Source organism: Mytilus edulis, chromosome 14 (assembly GCF_963676685.1).
Source record: "Mytilus edulis chromosome 14, xbMytEdul2.2, whole genome shotgun sequence".
In the NCBI taxonomy this organism is placed as follows: domain Eukaryota; kingdom Metazoa; phylum Mollusca; class Bivalvia; order Mytilida; family Mytilidae; genus Mytilus; species Mytilus edulis.
The window spans coordinates 19679905-19700017 of NC_092357.1; the positions used below are offsets into that span (position 1 = coordinate 19679905).

Here is a 20113-nt window from a genome sequence, read left to right on the forward strand (position 1 = left end):
ATTCAAGGGAAATAATCCCAAATAGACAGAAATATTTTTTCAAAATATTAATACCTTGTTCATGTTTACAGAAAGCCTAAACAACAATAAAATGCAATAAAGTTGACCGTTAAAGAAAGATATATAACAACAATTTTAACATTTTATTTAAAATAATTTTTTTTATATCTAAAATCAAAAGATTTTTCAAGAAAACAAACCAAAACATTGACCTTTGATCTACAAGGTTATACAAGAATTATGGAACATACATGTCAAGTATAAACACTGAACAGACCGAATAAAGGTTTTCAGTTATAGAGCATTCAAGATCTTCACCATATGACAGGTTTCTGAACTGTAAATAAATTTAGGTAGTTTTTGACCTTTGACCTATAAAGTTGAATTAAATTATGGAACACTCTCTGATGTTGGTTATTATTGCACTTACAGACAGATGAACAGATTTTTTTTTATACAAATATAATGAACATATCAATACATTATTCTTATTTAAAATCTAAACATTATAAGCACAGTAACATTTCATTTTATGATGTACAGATATTTTTATAAGGCCAAATATAAATATATGTGTGGTTCCAATTTGCTCATGAAAACAGATTCACTATTTTCTATATGCTTTGTTGTAAAATTAACTCACATATTACATTCAACAGTAAAAACAATTTTTTCCGATGCAGATTGTGTATACTATTGGGTTTAAAATGATTGTTATTACTTTTTACTTGTAAGCTTTACAGAATAAAGCAATTGACAAAGAGTCATTTTATTTTTATTACCTGACCTGAGCCCCCATAAGCTGTGTTTGTTCATTTTCAACTAAGCACCATCTTTAATAGTTTTAATGTATCTTTAACCCAAATGATTTGTTTTATGTTTGTTACATTTTTTTTTCTTTTTTGTACATCAATACATAAGTATACAAAAATTAAGTGACTGCAAAAAAAGATTAATAATAGTTTTCAAAATTATTACCACCAGCTTGTGTCATTTTGGTCTTTTGTGGATAGTTGTCTCATTGGCAATCATACCACATCTTCTGTTTTATATTTACTGTATGTATTAAATACAAAACAAAATTTCCTGTAATAATACTGTGTTTTGTAGAGTTGTTGATTTTTTACAAGTAAAATGTATTAAATCCCGATGCAGTCCATTTGACACATGCATTGAATAGATGCATTATTTTAGTCACAGACTCAACCTTTATAGAAGGTCACTTAAAAAGATGAGATTCCACCATAACCAAGTATTAGGAAGCTACCATTTGATTTTTAGGAGGAGGGGGGGGGGGGGGCTAGGATATAACTAGAAAAAAAAAGGAAGGATGAAAACCTATAAAAAAAGGAGAAGGATATGAACATGATGAACAAATGAAAAAAAAACCAAAATCATGAGAATTGTTTTGTAAAAAATAACAAGGCAAGTCAGAGACTAGTCATACTTCTCCTAAAAAAATCAAATTCTTGTTCAAAAAAGAGGGGGTTGCTATGCTGGAAAATTCTAAAGATAAGTGGTTCAACATCAAATGAACATTAATAAAAATGGGCACCATAACCACTTGAAAAACAAATTTTTCATGATCACTAAAAGGTTGGTTGTTTAAAGTCTATGCATTTGAAGAGAAAGAGCATGTGCAAAAGAAGGTAGTCAGTTCCCCTTATCCTAAAGGAACATCTTCTTCATACAACGAGAAAGAGTATAAATGTCTGTGAATTTTTACCTTGATAATAGCTGACAATCCATATGTCAAAATGCCAGATGCATGCGTCAACTGCAGAGGTATTCCACACTTTTTGCAGCCGGACAGACCCTCTGCAAGTACACCAAGTTCCACTATACGTCTGCCCATAGACCAGGAAGTTTCTGTAGAAGTTGAAAACAACTGCTCCGCGACGTGTATGGGGGGTTGCCATCATTCGCGGATGCATAATAATGGTCCTTGAAAACGGAAAGATACTTCCCATCTGTTGTACATCTTTCCCTTCTCCGATCTACTAGACCCTGTAGAACCTTCCGTAACCGCTCCGTCTGCTTTTTACTCTTAAAACCTTTCACTTTGCGTACCATAATCAATGTCAACAATATCTACCGGCAGACGATTGTTTACATTGCCGACTGACATCCGGGTCTTTGAGTAAGTCGTTCTAATTTTATACAACCATTTCTATTCAACTTTTATTAATTAATTTTTAACTAAATGAAAATATGGAAACAATTAATGTACATTTAAACGATAATTTTTATCTTCTGCGAAATATGACTTTTTCAGCCATTTTGCGACATCGAAGTCAATCGCGAGTTATCTCCCGTTGACCACTTCCAAATTACGTTAAAATCGTCAGAAGAGTACATCCTTAATTTCCCTTTTGATCATATATTCCTCGTGTTTGATCTTACTCGTATATCCCGTGTTTGATCTTACTTGTATATCCCGTGTTTGATCTTACTTGTATATCCCGTGTTTGATCTTACTTGTATATCCCGTGTTTGATCTTACTCGTATATCCCGTGTTTGATTTTACTCATATATCCCGTGTTTGATCTTACTCATATATCCCGTGTTTGATTTTACTCATATATCCCGTGTTTGATCTTACTCATATATCCCGTGTTTGATCTTCCTCGTATATCCCGTTTGCATGGTGAACCACTACTGTTCGCACTCATGGGGAAAATATAACCACTTAGCCAGTTGCAGATTTCGAAGGGACGGTTAACACTTCACTAAAAAAAGTATCATCATTACTGAAAATCAACTTTTCAACAGTATACCCCATAGTTGCACCTGTGTGAAATATAGAGATTGGTCTTTAAAGTGAAATTAAGCGAATGTGTAGTACACATAGAAAGAAGTGACAGCAAATAAAATATAAAACACCAAAGATCAAAATACAGGTTTCAACAATGTACAGGTTTCTTTTCAATTTACATAGCTCTAAATATTTCATGGTCGTTTCAATCTGTGTAACAATTCATCAGACTATATAAATGGTTGATTGTTCTAAAAACATGTTATGTTGCATACGACACATCATCTGCATGTCTGGAGTCGGGCCTTGTTAGCTGTTACCTTTACCGATATATTTATCATCTATTAAGATATGTTTTAAGATTTTAAATTAACAGATTTTATTCTAACCTTAAGGAACATAAGAGCTTGACTATTTTATACACATGTTTTACTTATTTAAGTCTATGCGTAAACCTCTCGATCATAGACTTGTTTAATTTGACTATTTTCAAAAACAACATTTTGAAGGATGGGGTCGTTTTTTTATCAAAAGATATTCCTCATACTTCATTTTATTTATCTCAGAAATTAATATAGAACATGTAGAATATTTGGAAATTTAGAGTCATATCAGACGAATAATTTTTATTATGGAGATGATAATGCAAAGTTAATAATTAAACCAATGCATGTATATATGCTGAACCAAGTTATGTAAGCACGATTATTATATGATTTCCTGCTTTTGATTTTGAAAAAGCCATGTTCTACAATGTTCTTATTCCAATAGAACTAGTGCTGCATATGATTAACATCACAATTGAAATATGAAAAGCCAGTTGTATTTTGAACAACGCCGGAGATCAAAATAAATATAAGTGTGTTGCTGTTGCTTTTGGAGGAAATTAATCAAATGATTTTAAAAGTAAGTTGCATGCAGTTCAGTGGTTGTTGTTGGCTCGTGCCTGTCATATTTTTTCGTAAATTGTTTTGTTATACATTTGACCGTTACTTTTACCATTGAATTATTTCATATTTGTCATATCGGGTCTTTTATAGCAGTATGAGTTTTTCTCATTGTTGTAGGCCGCACGGTTACCTATACGGTACTAACATCTTATTTTTTGTGTAATTTTGATGGTTAATTGTATCATCGGCAATCATCTGCATTTCCTTATTTTTATATAACATGTCTCTTTTAAGTTTTTGGTGTTGAACTGTTAATTTTAAATAACTTTTTGGTTCATCAAATCAAAATGGTTGTCTTTCGACCGTGAATTATAGGTCCGCCTCGGAGTATAACATGCCGTAATTTTAATATGGGTAAGCATTATATTTGTGAACATTCTATACCTCACTTACGCTCGGTTTTAAAATGATTTTGTGTATCGAAAAAAAATTTTCTTTTAGAATCATTTTACATTATACACTGTTTAACTTTCGTGTTTGTTTGCCTTTCTTTCATCACGGCTTATCTCTTTCACTTGCGCTGTGTTGTTACCGAACTCATAACGAGCGGTCTCGTTTTTTAGCTCACTACACATGGATGATAAGCTATCGGCAAATTGGATTACAGGAAGACAACAATTCACTAGCAGTACATTTCTGAAAATTTAAGGGCATACAATACAGTTGTTATCCCATATTCAAATTTTGCTGACAATTTTCATATAGGCTATTTTTTGCCTGATTAAATCAAATATGTAATAAAAAATATACCGTTAGTGCTACTTTTTGAGTAAAACGAGTCTAAATTTTATATAATTGCTCAAAATTCGGATTTGTGGGCGTATCTCTCCTTTAAACAGAAATACATGTACATAACTTTTTTTGTTTTAAAAGATAAATACCAGCTGATTTTTGTTAAATTATTTGTAAATTCTGTTTTATATAAATGTCCTGTTAAATTTGTGCAATTTGTTTTCCAAATAACTCATATTTATCAAATGTTCACGAATGTTTAAGAATGAAGAAAACAAACGTCATTTTTTGCTGTATATTTATCAAATTAAAAAAAAATTGCACTATTTACGTTTTCATAAAAATCGGCAAACATAATCTTCTTACGTAATCAAACAAAATGGCCTGTTAGAAAAGAGGGCTTCATGAACTCGTTTTCTAGTTAGATAAATTTGAATGATAACAAGAATGTGTCCAAAGTACACGGATGCCCCACTTGCACTATCCTTTACCATGTTCCATGGACCGTGAAATTGGGTAATAATCTAATTTGGCATTAAAATTAGAAAGATTATACTATAGGGAACATATGTACTAAGTTTCAAGTTAATTGGACTTCAATTTTATCAAAAACTACCTTGACCAAAAACTTTAACTTGAAACTCCCACTTTCATTTTCTATGTTTAGTGGACCGTGAAATTGGAGTCAAAAGTCTAATTTGGCTTTCAAATTAAAATGATCATATCATAAGCAACAAGTTTACTAAGTTTCCAGTTGATTGGACTTCAGCTTCATCAAAAACTACCTTGACCAAAAACTTTAAACTGAAACTCCCACTTTCATTTTCTATGTTCAGTGGACCGTGAAATTGGGGTCAAAAGTCTAATTTGGCTTAAAATTAGAAAGATCATATCATAAGCAACAAGTGTACTAAGTTTCAAGTTGATTGGACTTCAGCTTCATCAAAAACTACCTTGACCAAAAACTTTACCCTGAAACTCCCACTTTCATTTTCTATGTTCAGTGGACCGTGAAATTGGGGTCAAAATTTTAATTTGGCTTTAAAATTAGAAAGATCATATCATAAGCAACAAGTGTAAAAAGTGTCAAGTTGATTGGACTTCAGCTTCATCAAAAACTACCTTGACCAAAAACTTTAACCTGAAACTCCCACTTTCATTTTCTATGTTCAGTGGACCGTGAAATTGGGGTCAAAAGTCTTATTTGGCTTTAAAATTAAAAAGATCATATCATAAGCAACAAGTGTACTAAGTTTCAAGTTGATTGGACTTCAGCTTCATCGAAAACTACCTTGACCAAAAACTTTAACCTGAAACTCCCACTTTCATTTTCTATGTTCAGTGGACCGTGAAATTAGGATCAAAAGTCTAATTTGGCTTTAAAATCAAAAAGATCATATCATAAGCAACAAGTGTAATAAGTTTCAAGTTGATTGGACTTCAGCTTCATCGAAAACTACCTTCACCAAAAACTCTAACCTGAACGGACGAACGGACGAACGTACGCACAGACGGACGGAGCCACAGACCAGAAAACATAATGCCCCTCTACTATCACAGGTGGGGCATAAAAATCTGTCGAAAACTGAATCTTTTCCCGATAAGTCATAGTTTGACGTCGCGAAAATAACAATTTACGTTATTAACGTCATTAACTCCCCTTTAACTGTATCGTATGCCCTTAAACATGTTAAAAGAAGACTCATGTACATGTGTTTTATAGTATACATTAGAATTAAGAATTACATGACTTTCAAATCTTTTACACTTGAAAGCAAGTGATATTTACTTCGATTGACTTATCAACGCCCTTTTTGTGTATATGTTATATGTTTCCATCTTTACTGAACGTGCTTTTGTTTGTATATAGATTTAAAGAGCCAGAGACGAGCAATATCTATACTTTTGGTAAGTTTACTGATTTGTCTAAACTTTTTTAACTGTAAAAGAATACAAAAGCTCGTGTACAACATTGAGGTTTTTTTAATTTTGAACATACAATTATCAATTCGACAGTTCAATGGTAAGTGTATTCAAGTTTATTTTCAAACATAGATTATCTATCATTCATCATTTATTCTGCGTAAGTATAAAACCAACTAAAATAGAATACTGTCATGTATTTTTATTTCTGAAAAATGTACGTCTTGAAAAGAATTATCCTTTTGAGTATGAATTCAAAAACAATGCTTATAACTAAACTGTTCCTTGTATTACGTATTTCATATAAAAAAAATGTTCTGAAACCCTTTTTATATTAGAACTTCAGAAAAACTACGGTATTGATCTTTCAGAGGAGTTTCCGCTTAAATTTAAGTCAGTGTTATCTTCAAATACCGTACTGTAGTAGGCTTCTGATGTTTCATAATCATGCATCTCTTGTCTGTTGCCTTCTAATTCCTCATCATTTCTGAAGATGACAAATATTATAATTACAACCGATTTCGAGATATATGTCTTTTTTTGTTAAAAGTGTGATCGATTGTTCATGATTTAAACAAATTCGAATTATAAGAAGTAGAACATATAACTTGAGCAATGTTTAATTTTTTTAAGAAATCCATTACAGCTTTGGTATGCAGCTTTGCTATGTTATGTATTTGTTAAAACTTATTAGAATTTTGGGTCCTCAGTGCACCTCAGCTTTGTCCTTTTTTTTCCTTTATAACTTTTGATCCAAGAGTCACTGATGAGTCTTATACAGACGAAACGCGCATCTGGCGTATCAAATTATAAGCCTGTAATTTTGAAAACTACTATGTAACACAAATGCCACTTTAACAACATTAATCATTTATTAATCATATTAGGTCAGGAACTTGCACTTCCCTAATTGGTAAGTATATATTAGTTTAAGTAATAGTTTATTTGTTATGAATCTAGGTTGTATGTTCCAGATTCGCTGCAGTGGATCGGATAATATTTGTGTTTGACCTTCATCAGTATAAACACACCTACATTGTGCACATACGATTATCAATTTCTACTAGCCTGTCATCACTAAAGTTGTGAGGTCGAACACTGCACGTGAAATGTGCGTTCGACTACAATTTAAATGAAGTAGAGTTGTCAGTGTTCTTGCCTATTATCGGTAGTTTTCTTTTTACACTACGGCAGTCATTGTTATTCAATCTACGGAAAAATGTTTTTTTCAAATGTTGAAAATAAGTTCAAACGATACAAATAGGAATTATAGATCGAGAAACATAAACCCCACTGAAATAGGGTGATCTGAAGTGCGCAAGAAAGACATACCAGATAAATAAAGTAAATCATTTTTAGAGACGATGAGTGAATGAATGGGGCGTGTTTAAGTGAAATTGTTTACTGAGCGTCACTGATGAGTCTTATGTAGACGAAACGTGCGTCTGGCGTATTAAATTATAATCATTGTACCTTTGATAATTATTTACACCACTGGGTCGATGCCACTACTTGTGGATGTTTCGTCCCCGAAGGTATCACTTGCTCAGTAGACAGTACTTCGGTGTTGGCATTAATTTGAAATAGTAAAGATGTAGGCAAACATTCTAATTAAACAAATTCTTTTTTATATATCAACTTACATGTCAACATTCTGTTGTTGAGGATAACCTGCAAAAACACGATCAACATGTATATATGAGCTACGTGTGATAGAACATGTATTACTATTGCACATCTATATATATAACCTTGTCCTCATATATATGTATTACTATTGCACATCTATAGAGATAATCTTGTCCTCATATATATGAGCTACGTGTGATAGAAATCAACCCAATGAAAACTCTGAATAGGTTAATGACAAATGTAATTATCTTCATTTGCATAAGCTCGATGTCTATCCGACGCAGGTCATATTTTGATTTGAATGATTAAATAAAATTTTATACGTTTATGATATCAATAAAGTATATATACATAGTGTCCTTGTATGGAATAAATTACACTTGTATTGGTTTTCTTTATTCAAAGAAACTCAAAGGGGAAGCTTCAGTCTGACAGACTTTGCATACCATGAAAAAGTAAGAACAGCAATGGCAGGTAAATAACAGTTCTTTACAGTTCATAAATGTATGTTCAATGATGATCGATAAAAACGTTAACCTGATTGAAAGACTAGCAATAGCTTTACTGCCTACACAAAGTACAGAGATTTTCAAAGCAAAAAATGTAATTGTTCTGATGATTTATAGAAAGTACAGTCAACACTGCCGAGGAGACCACCTGTATGAAGCAGAAACGTGTGTTATAAGACCATTAATTTTAGATCCATATGTAGTACATTTCATATAGATTGAACCTGCATTAAAACCTGTCTAGAGGTTGCACTTTGTAAATACAGCTGTTTCTCAAACCGCGCCTCTTTTTGGGGAGATCTAGAATATTCAAAGAAATTAATTTTGTTTACATACTGGTTCCCAGTTATGCTCTCTGTGTTCCATTTCATAGAGATAACTGTGGAATGTTACCAGTAAATAGACATGTGCATATTGTTTACATTGAAATTTGTGGTAACCCTTAGTTCGAAGTAGGGATAGTTAAGAAAATTTGTGTTAGTTTAAACTCTGAAATGTTCAGGGCATATAAACGTTGAAAATATGCCGCACAGCCCGATATTTTGACCCTTGAAAACAATTGTAGTGCATATGAACTTTCAATTCTAGGATAAGATTTGTTTTCAAAATTTCTTAGTAAAAGTGGTACAGTTTAAGACGTTAAAGGAATTCCTATGGGAAATTGCATTTTCAATATTTACAGAAATGCAACCTTAAGACACGACAATTTTGCTCTCCCTTCAGTTGCCTCTTAAAACAGGTTTCACTGTATTTCATAATTTATTTATTTACCTGTAGAATTATGCTGGTATGAAATTGAATTCTGTTCTGATTCATATTTACTGCTGAAATGAACTTTGAAATGAATACACTTGAATATGATTATAAATACATAAAATAAAGGCAACAGTAGTATACCGCTGTTCATAAATCGATAGAGAAAAAACAAATCCGGTTTACAAACTAAAACTGAGGGAAACGTATCAAATATAAGAGAACTACGACACAACAGAGACACAACACCAAAAATAACACACACAGAAACGAACTATAATGTAACAATGCCATATTCCCGAATTGGTACCGGGCATTTTATGAAAAAATGGTGGGTTGAACCTGGTTTTGTGGCATGCCAAACCTCCCGCTTTAAAAAGTCTTTTAATCGAATCCAATCATCATGGAAACATGATACCTCTGACGACACTAAACGAAAGACCTTGTCAAATGTTCCAACCTTTGATTTCAATAGTTAAGAAGTGCATTTCTTCTTCTCATGACTTATCATTTGTGCTCAATTCTTGATAGTTGGACGGAAAACTAAATAAGTCAACGAGCATGTAATTTTGAATGTTCCATACTTTTAGTTTATGTTACAAATGGTGTTTTATAATATATGTTATATTATTACATCCATTTGTAAACACGTGTATCAATTGTTAAATTTGAATTGTCAGTGTGGTAAGACGATTCATCAACTTAAGTTTAAAGTTATATTATTGATGTTTAACCCAACAAAAAATACCACAAGAAACACAAGAAACGCACATTAGGGTCAAAATGCAGTTTTCAAAACTAGAAAAGTGTTCGGATGTTTTGCCCCTCTTTGAATCGATTAAGGTAATATAAATTTCATATATTTATTTTGACAATGACAAGTCAACCATCTCAATGAGTTATATCAAAGACTCAAGTAATAACTATGTAAAATCATCCTTTAACATGTTCAAAATATAAACTCACTTTACATTTTCTCTTTTTTTGCCTCGAACTAATGTAAAACCTAAAACAAATGAATATAATTGAACATACATCATATTTCTAATAATATGTCCATACTAACTACACTTCTTTAGACTTTGATTGGCCTAAATAAGTACCTAAGAATGTTGGATAAGTTCCGCTAAACCGGAACAAGATTAATATGTAAAACCAGTATTAAAAGATGTTCTTTTCGTATATAACATCACTGGGTAGATACTGGGCGTATAAAATTCATACATTACAAAGACTAGTAAATGAATTTACATGAATAAGTGGTTTTTTTTCCAAATGAGCAATATAGATATATAAAATGATCATATCAAGCCCAATTTACTGTTTCATTTAATTGCCTACCAATTTAAGGGTACCGTATCATATACGTATGTAACTTTTTTGTCCCAAAAATTTTGATAATTAGGGGGGGGGGGAAACCAGATTGTTATTTTGAATAAGAGAGGACATTTGGAATAGCTAGTAGCACTACAAGGCTTGAAACATTGATTGAAAATTGATACATGAATAATTCAGGATTTACATGGTACAAATGTATCCATACAGATAAACTGAAATTGAATATTTAGAGCGTTAGGAAAACATACTATACGGGGATTACGAATTGGTTATGAAGTTCTTTAGGTTACAGTTTTTTTTCTTATATTATATTGTATTATGCTATGAAGAGATTCACTACTGCAAGTAACCATACCATATCTGGAACAAATTATCGGCTTGTTAAATACGAAGAGAACCAATACTTTAATTAATAATTAATATGAAGAGTAGCAATGCCTAAACCATAAACTGTCTGAAGCAATGTATCGCTATGATTAATATGCAGAATAGCAATAATGAAATTGACCAAAACACAATTTCTTGAACAAATTATCGCAATAATATATACGAAGAGCTGCTTTACTGACGTTAAACCTACCATTTCTGTAACAAATTATCCCCATTATTAATACGAAGAGAAGCAATCCTCCTATAAGTCCAATCGCGACATACATTAATACGTTCTGTTCTTCTTTATCTAATAAAAAGTACAATGTAGTCAGTTTTTACAACGTTAAGTTCACTGTTTAGACATTTGGCCTGTATTTAAGTAATTAAATGTTGTTGCTTTGAATTAGTTAATATCAACTACAGAACCAAATTTATTGACCACCAGCGAATTGTTTAAAATTAATCAATGTTGATAAGACTAAAACGTGAATGAATACTTTATTGTTCAGTCTGTTAACAGTTCAATTTAGTTCACAAACATTTGTATACATTCTGTAATTCTTTTTATAGAGAGTGTTACATAAGAAAATGATAGAGGTCACAACAGTTAGAAAGCTCAGAAAAATTACATTCCAAAATTACTAAGTAACTGTAAGTGATATGTGTGCTTGAATATTTTCCTGCTTTGGGTTTCTTTATATTGTTTACATTGGGACTTGGCTGTAAACAGTTTGTTTTGTCTTTCAAATTTACCATAATTGATTATAGATTATTTAACATGTGTATGGTATAATTTGAAATGCACGAAACCAAACATAAAATACATTCGATGTATTTTATCAAATATGGTCATTATGAATAGTTTGCAAAATGATTAAAAACTTCCAAAATATATGATATTAAACAAAAATAATATAATTAAATAACATACCATTAATTGTCAACTGCAAACACACTGATTGAGGTAATTTGTTATTGAACAGATTACTAACATCACAACAAATAGTCTGTCTACTCTTTTCTGAAGATGGAACCAAGTTTAATGAACCAGCAACTGTATAACTTTTGTCAGTAACATCATATGTATGCACAATAGTAAGCTCTTGTGTGTAAGATTGGTCTTCGATTCTCATGGAAATGGTAGGAGCAGGATATCCATTCATTGCAGAACAAGTCCATTTTCCTGCAGATCCAGATGTCAACTTGGTAGGTCCGGTCAAGATTGGGATGTTTGATGAAACTTAAATGACACGTCAATGCAAACTTTAAAAATATTTAAAAAACATATAAGAAATCACAAGTAAATAAAATAAAATGTAACTGTTAAAAAATGTTTGTTATTACCATGATCAGGAATGGAATCATTTAAGAATTGAATGCTGCTTTTTGTAAATTTATTGGGGTGTAAAAGCGTTGACCGAAGTACATTTTGTATGAAGCGCGGAAGCGCTTCATACTAAAAATGTGCGCACGGTCAACGCTTTTACAACCCTATAAAGTTACAAAAAGAAGCATTCAATACTTATAATTACATTTTTTTTAGCTAGTATCATGAAAACACGATTTTTATCAAGTTTTCATTTAATTTACCTGTGCACTTTATTGTGGGACCTCGTGTCATCATGAGTGATAAATGTTATTGTCTAGTACAATTGTTTCAGGAATAGCACGTGATGTGCAGTTAACCAATCAGAATAACGTAATATAATGAAACAAACATCTAATGTAATTATTTAATCTTACAACTGAAAGCCCGTCAACTAATGAGTGCAACACAACTTTGGTACGTATCGCTTCATTGCGTAAATTAAACCAGAAAAAAATCATATTCAGAAAAAAGTAATAAAATCCGATCGTCAGAAAATAGTAGATTTGAAACTATGTTAGGTCAACATGGTCTGACGACGTTTTAGCTCTGTAAAAACGAATCAACAGTGCACTATATCTAGTAATTTAAATTCTACAATTTCTACAATTATAGTGCTCTGTAACCGTTGTTTTGTTGTCATCATCTTTAATGCTTGAACATTATACGTACAATACAATTCAATATATGTTGTCGATGAAAGGGGTTTCTGTAAAATGCCATTATCCGCCTGACATTCAAGCACTCCAAGGTGGTCTTCCAATCTAGCATTAAAAGTAAGTGTTGTTGTTGTTACACCGCCGCCTGCAGATCTTCTTATACCATTTGCGATGATATTATCGTTTCGTAGCCAATTTACTGATGGCAAAGGATTCCCTCCTGTGGAACTGCATGATAATGTTACAATGTCACCTAAATCATAGCGTTGTACTCCAACTATTTGTGGTTGGCTTGGAAGGTTGTTGGAAGCTATCATATATGAAAAAGAAAATTTTTAATATAGCTGCATTTAAAACTCATATATTAAAATTAATTTGAACATATAAACATCATTTTATAAATGACATATAGATGAGAGGGTGATAAAGCAGATTGTTACCCCGAGAAAACATTGTCAAGCGCGTCGAAGCCAAGGTTTACAATGCTTTTTCGAGGGGTACTAATCTTCTCTATCACAGTGAATTATTTCATGATGATATTTCGTCTGCTATATAAACTAAACAAATAAAAAGTACTGTACACATAGATATTGGAACACCAAATTGTATTAAGATTACAGTTATCTGTAAAAATTACGAATTAATGAAAATGTCTTCCAAAGTTGTCCGCTATTATTATTTGACGCCACCACAAGCGTAATATGCCAGGGACAGCATGGACTGCATTCTCGGGTTACTACAAATGTCCTGCATTCATTAAAACGAAAGTTTATAAAGAATGCACACCTATATGACAATCAAAGTAAAAGTAAATAATTCTTAAATGATTTGCATATCTATAAATACTTGTGTGGATTGGTCAATAAGAATTTTTCTCTAAGTTTACACTTTGATAAACAATGTTTCCGAAACTGCTTTTGTAATATATTCATCCGCTTTACACAAGCTTGCAGTGATACCGGGATTTTCAGCAAAATGAGATTTTAAAACAATTGTATAACAGTTAGGACTATTCAAGTGCATATATAAACAAACAAAAATTAAATTTAATGCCCTAAAGCTTCGAAAATGTATAAAAATAAAATTTAATAAAATTCCGCGTAATTTCATGAAGGATTTGGCGAATATACGTCATGGCAAAACACGACGTCATACGAATTGAAATTTTCAAAGGGAAAGATTATTTCGTTACGTGTATGCTTCAAATTCGGATAACATCTAATACAAATGAATTTTTTGAGGTAGGTGCTATTTTATTTAAGATTCCGTTGCATTTATCGGACATTTATGGTTTTTAGAAAGTCAAGATGGTGGCGTACATCTCAGTTACAATTTACCATTGTGCTTTTGATGGTAGATATATTTAGTAGCTATCAACAAAAAAACATGTTTATTATATATCACAAATGTTTGGCTGAAGATTATAAGGATTAAACACATTTTTCTAGAGGTTATTGAAGTGTAAACCGGTAGTCTTACTCAAAAACTCAACATAAAAGTCCTTCGGATTTTTATTCAGTTTGTTAGTTAATCGCCCCGGTTTACACATCAATAACCTCTAGAAAAATGTGTTTAATCCTATAATAAACTTCCGTCATTATCATAACTATATGTATTGTCTCTTGTACCACTACAAGTTGAAATTAAATTCGATGTGGTTTGAATATATATAATACAAAAATATTCTCCAAACACCAAAAAATAACTGACAAAAAAATCTAATTTCATTTGTTAATTATAAAATCATAATGGATTGGATCGTACGGCATTTAAACTTTTGTGAAATACTTTTGCATTTACCCAATAAGGAAAACAGGAAAATAAGATAATGTGCCGGTTTGACGTACTTTTTCTGTAAAACTAAATGGTAGCAATATCTGATGTTGCGTCATATGCTTTATTTCTTAAGATGGTTCTTAGTTACTTCATTAAGGTTTGTTTTATCCAAAATATAGAGCCTTATTCCAGAGCGTGTACTAGAAATTATTGATTTAGTGAGTATTTTGATATTACAGGTTTAATATTTAATGAGATTACGATAATGTTAAATAGTTTAGGATATTTACGGTAGAATTACGTTTGTTAAGAAGCCAGTAAGAGTCGTCTATAAAATATTTTACATTATTTTACAATGCAATATTGTGATAGACTTATTTGGTTTTAAGTTTTGAGTTTGATTTTTGCAATTTACATGGAGACTTATGTCTTCAAAAGATGGTTAGGTATTAGTGATGTTTAAAGAAAGTGCCAATACATACGATTAACAGCTAGATATGTTGTCTTTACAAGTGGTCCCTGGAGGAATCCATTGTCTGCCTGACATTCATATACCTCATGGTCATCATCAGTAGTTGTTGTAAGAGTTAATGTTGTTGTTGTTATATTACCACTAGTAAATGTTGTAGTACCAGATAAAATTAATATATCATCTTTGAACCAAACTACTGATGATGATGGATTTCCTCCTGCAGAACTGCATGTGAGAATAATATTTATTCCTTCCTGAAATTCTATTGGTTTACCTATCTCAGGTTCACCTGGAGCGCTCCTGGATGATGCTAAAATATTAATGTTTCCAATTAGAATTTTCAATGAACAATGTAACTTTATATAGAAAATGTGTCGACATGGTTAACTAGTTTACAGTAATCGAAACATATTTCGTCATACTTATTATAGAAACAATAGAAAGCCAACCGTTTTGAATAACAAATATATCGATTGAATGATTGCAACCTCAAAAACAAATAATCAAACAACACTCAACTTTTCTTCCAAAGCATTCTAGAACACTTTGACGTAGGGGATGTTTTTCAACTGTGAATCTACAGTTCATCAACACATTTCGAAATATAACATGTATAAGTTATAACCAATCTTATTCACAATTCACTCTAAATTATTATGAAACGAGTTTCTTGTAATTATAATGTTATCGAAATTATTGAAACTATGCATGCAACTGTAGAAAACTGAGTTCTTTATGAATTTTGTTGCTTTTACATTTATAAAAACTTTATAACATATTAGTGACCAATAATTTATCACTCGGTGATTATTGGTTGAAAATTAATGAACTTTCGAATTTTTTGCCAAAGTTAAACGGATCATGACATATATAAACAATTCACATATGTCACATTGTATCACGTGGAGCCAAGTGAATTGTCAGAGTCATGATATTTTTATTTACCATACATTCCCCATTTGGTTTTTTTACACTTTTCAATGACACTTGTTAAAGGCTTTGGTGTATTTGATTTGTTCTTTAAGATGCACGTATTGCTATTTATCTTAAAATGCGTTTTTCCATCGAACTTGCGCAGTGCAGTGACCGTAATTCAAACGAGCGGTATCATAGATAAGGTCACAGTATACGGGAATTAATGGACGAGACGATAATAAATAAATAACAGTACATGTATGAAGATTTTGATAAACTCAAGAACGATCATACAAACTTGTATTATTGTAAAGAATAGAAATGAGAATGAATTTCCCTCGCCTTACGGCTCGCGAAATTTAACATTCTCTCGGCTGGTATTTTTCGCAAATACCCCTCCTTAACATGATATATCTGTTTAAAAATCCTTTTTCGGCGCATGTACTTTGTATTTGGTTGTAATAATCAATGGATAAACATTATACTCATTTACACTTTTTGGATATGCAAACTTTTGAACTCTAGTGCATGACTGAAAGTTAAAATTTAAAATGAAAGTACAAACAGCTTACCTTCTAGAACTTTAAGGATGACAGGTTCACTCGTATACTGCTGTTTCCCATTGCTTGCTCGGCATTTATATATACCCTCATCGTCTTCTGTAATGCTAAATAGATTCAAATTAGGGTTTGTGGCCGACTTAACAACTTGTCTCTTAGCATTACCTGTCCCCATAGTTATAACCTGAGCATTGCCTCCTTTCATCGGCGTTTTTGTCCAGTCCCATTCGACAGCGGGGGGTGTACCGTTTATTTGACACAGCATGGTAACTATAGAATCACCTACTATAGTTGAATATGTTGTCAATGATGCTGTTATATGCAGGTCACCTGGTATTAGAATAGATACTTATTTTAAAAATATACTAGTTTCAGTTCATGTATAAGATAATTGTTAAGAATGTTCGCTTATCTGTTTCAAAATAATTTTTCAATGACTGATATAGATTACATATTATAGAATATATAAAGGAACAAGAAAAGCAGAAAAAATTCCAACTTCTTTTAAGATATGAATTTTGACGGGAAAGATTTACAGATTTTTCGTACAATTAAAATTTGGCACATATCTTTCCTAAACTTCAGAGGATTCCGAATATCGGACAAAAGGTCAAAAACAAGACTTTCTTACATTCATACATTTCAATAAATTCAAAATCAAAATTATGACTTTTGAAAACAAGTATAAAAGTTGTACGAAATCTTGAAAAGGAAAAATATGACTGGTGATAGATAACAATTAGTACTTTAAAAGATGAGTATCGGAATTGCAAAAAATAGGGACATCAATGATATTTTATTTCAGCACAAGACTTCTTACTACTAGGCGGATAATACTAAACTGACCGGTTTGAAAAGTCCACTAACATGTGTTTATACCAAGAACCTGTACTAAGCCACCAAATATGCCAGGCTCCATGTTGATTCACCAGTCGCGAATTTCGTCCACACAAGGTTCATTTGTTGTGATCAATTTAATACATAATGATTCCGTTGTTGAATATCTTTATAACTGACAACCAATGATAAATTCAATTAAATATATCAACTCTTTCGTCAGTTTTTCTTTGATTATGACCCATGATTGAGTTCAAGTTGCTAGTAGCGATGCGACAGGTATCATAAAAGTAACATTTTTAGCTCTTCCGTAGAAAATGAGTTCCTCCCTAGATTTCGACAGAGTTTGTGTTTCTCAATATTCAGGTTTCTTTCCAGTGTTTTATAGACGGTGTTTGTTACTTGTTTTTAGTTCTTTACGACAAATGAGGAGCCTGTATTTATTCAGCATGTAGAATAAACGTCTAGTTTATTTATTATCTACTAAATGGTCCTTTAAATGCAGATATGAAAAGTTGCTTCTTGTGTTTCCGCTTGTCTATTTCATATTTGATGATACATGATCTTCTTGCATAATATGTATTAACAGCTGTTAAGTACTTAGTTGATGTTGTTGTTTAAGTGAATTGAAATATTGAAAAAAAACCATTTTATCCGTAAAAATGGTATTTATGTAAACATCGGTGAAATGGTCAACTCCGTCCCAGATTTGACAGTTAAATCGGAAAGGACATGGAAATATCGGAATTTTGTACTATTTTAAGTGTAAAATCATTTGTTACCCCGGAAATACATTAACTGTGTCAATATACATAAATGTACAAAATTTTGTTAGGGGAAAAAGTCAACAATTGTCTTTATCTCTGCATATGCCTCACTACCGTAACATGTAAGGGAAAATGCAAAAATGACGTCATCTTGAGTGTTTGCAATTGAAATCGAAATTAATTTACTTAATACTATAATTTCTTTGGCCTTAATTTGTTGCCCCCGATAAAATTTGCTTTGTTAGCCACAGCCTTATACCAGCTATTACTAGAGTGAATTTAATCAAGAGCCAAGTCAAGACACTTAAACTATACATGGAAAAATTAATACAAAATGTGAAATAATTGAACAACACCTTAAAAAACCCAAGGGAAAGGTGAAGGGTGTATGGTTTGCAAAGAGTGAAAGGAGTGAAAATATTACAGCTTAATCGTACTAGGGTAAGTAATGGTGTGTTATGGATTGGATCAGATGACTGCTTACAATAATTATGCTTTAAATTGTGTTTAAATTTGTAAAAAATGTATTAAAAAATGTGTTTAAATCATGTAATTTTTTTTCCATATTTACTTCTAAATTTATATGTTGTCATTTACATGTATTAAACTTCGTGTTTATTATTAATCCTTCATTTATTTAGAATTTCACAAAGTTTTCGTTTTTTATCTTTTTGCATAAACTGGCTCATATATCAATACTTACTAATGAATCTTAGGACTGTATATGTACTGTTGCTTTGCCCAACAACATTGATAGCAGAACAACAATAAGTTCCACCATCGAATGACTGGAAGTTCATTATTAATACTGAGGGATTCTGAGCGTTACCACCATAATATTTAGCAGTATTGTCTGTGCTCAATATTTGTTGTTTTGTAGAACCTGTTGGTGTGAAATACCATATAATGGATCTGACTGCTGGTTCTCCAGTTATAGTACATGTAATTAACTGAGATTGTCCCTCGAGAAGATCAGCATTAGATGGAGAAATATCAACGGTTAGTAAACCTGGAAAGACAACATGGGCAATATCAGTCTTCTCACTTAAGAGAATTAAAAAACGATAGGACTACCAAAATCTTTGTTAACAATCGACTTAACAAAAATTGTGCGAGTAGAAATTATCAAAATTACATGTGTTTTTCAATAAACCAAAAAAAAATATTATGCACGGTCAAAAAAATAAATATATTCTATGTTTGTTAAAATCCAGAAAACCTATTTGAAGTACGGATTGTTCCTGCTATTTTCATTTGATATTACATGTACTAGGTCTATAGCTACTGGTACTAACAAGATTAACAGCAAGCTTCTCTTCTCTTTGGATACTGTAGAGTTTCACGTGTTCAGGTGTTTTATATGTTTTGGCTTTCAAATGTTTAGTTTTATGTATCATTTTTCATAAACAGGTATGAATCAAAATGCCTCTTAAAGTTGTCCAATAATTAAATAGGGTAAAGAACGTTTGAAGGAAAAAGGACACTTTATATAAAAAACTCAATAGCGCAAGCAACGCATGACTATAAGATATATATGCAGAAAGTTAACCTTTTTGCTAAACAAATATGACAAAGGTAATTAATGCCACCGATTACATATAAATAAATATTCTTATCTAAAGGTGTCCTCGACTTTTGATATGCATTTGAAAATTAATATGATACATGTACTATGATATCTAATTATAATTGTATTTAGTGCAACATATTTGAATAATGATAGAAAGACGATTTCCTGAATTTTGCTACCGTTTTTTTTTTCTCGCAATATGTCTTGTATGATACCAACAGTTCTC

At 31.6% G+C, this 20113-nt stretch overlaps 2 protein-coding genes and 1 long non-coding RNA gene across 4 annotated transcripts in view; 1 reads left to right on the top strand and 2 right to left on the bottom strand.

The window, feature by feature from the left end:
* The window catches only part of LOC139503680 (uncharacterized), a 167587-nt gene that overhangs the window by 36394 nt on the left and 111080 nt on the right, over window positions 1–20113 (top strand). The gene's annotated exons all lie outside the window — the stretch shown is intronic.
* Window positions 6430–9333, bottom strand: LOC139503683 (uncharacterized). The gene is made up of 3 exons (XR_011659167.1): window positions 9274–9333; window positions 8005–8032; window positions 6430–6848 (listed from the first exon to the last, which is right to left on the bottom strand). It is a non-coding gene; the product is annotated as an uncharacterized lncRNA (long non-coding RNA).
* The window catches only part of LOC139503245 (hemicentin-1-like), a 40913-nt gene continuing 31017 nt past the window's right edge, over window positions 10218–20113 (bottom strand). Inside the window, exons 8-14 of the mRNA XM_071293004.1 lie at window positions 19021–19326; window positions 16726–17043; window positions 15249–15548; window positions 13004–13300; window positions 11897–12205; window positions 11174–11272; window positions 10218–10261 (exon numbers count right to left, since the gene is read on the bottom strand). Of these exons, the coding sequence (XP_071149105.1) occupies window positions 10218–10261; window positions 11174–11272; window positions 11897–12205; window positions 13004–13300; window positions 15249–15548; window positions 16726–17043; window positions 19021–19326 (1673 nt within the window). The remainder of the gene's footprint in view (window positions 10262–11173; window positions 11273–11896; window positions 12206–13003; window positions 13301–15248; window positions 15549–16725; window positions 17044–19020; window positions 19327–20113) is intronic.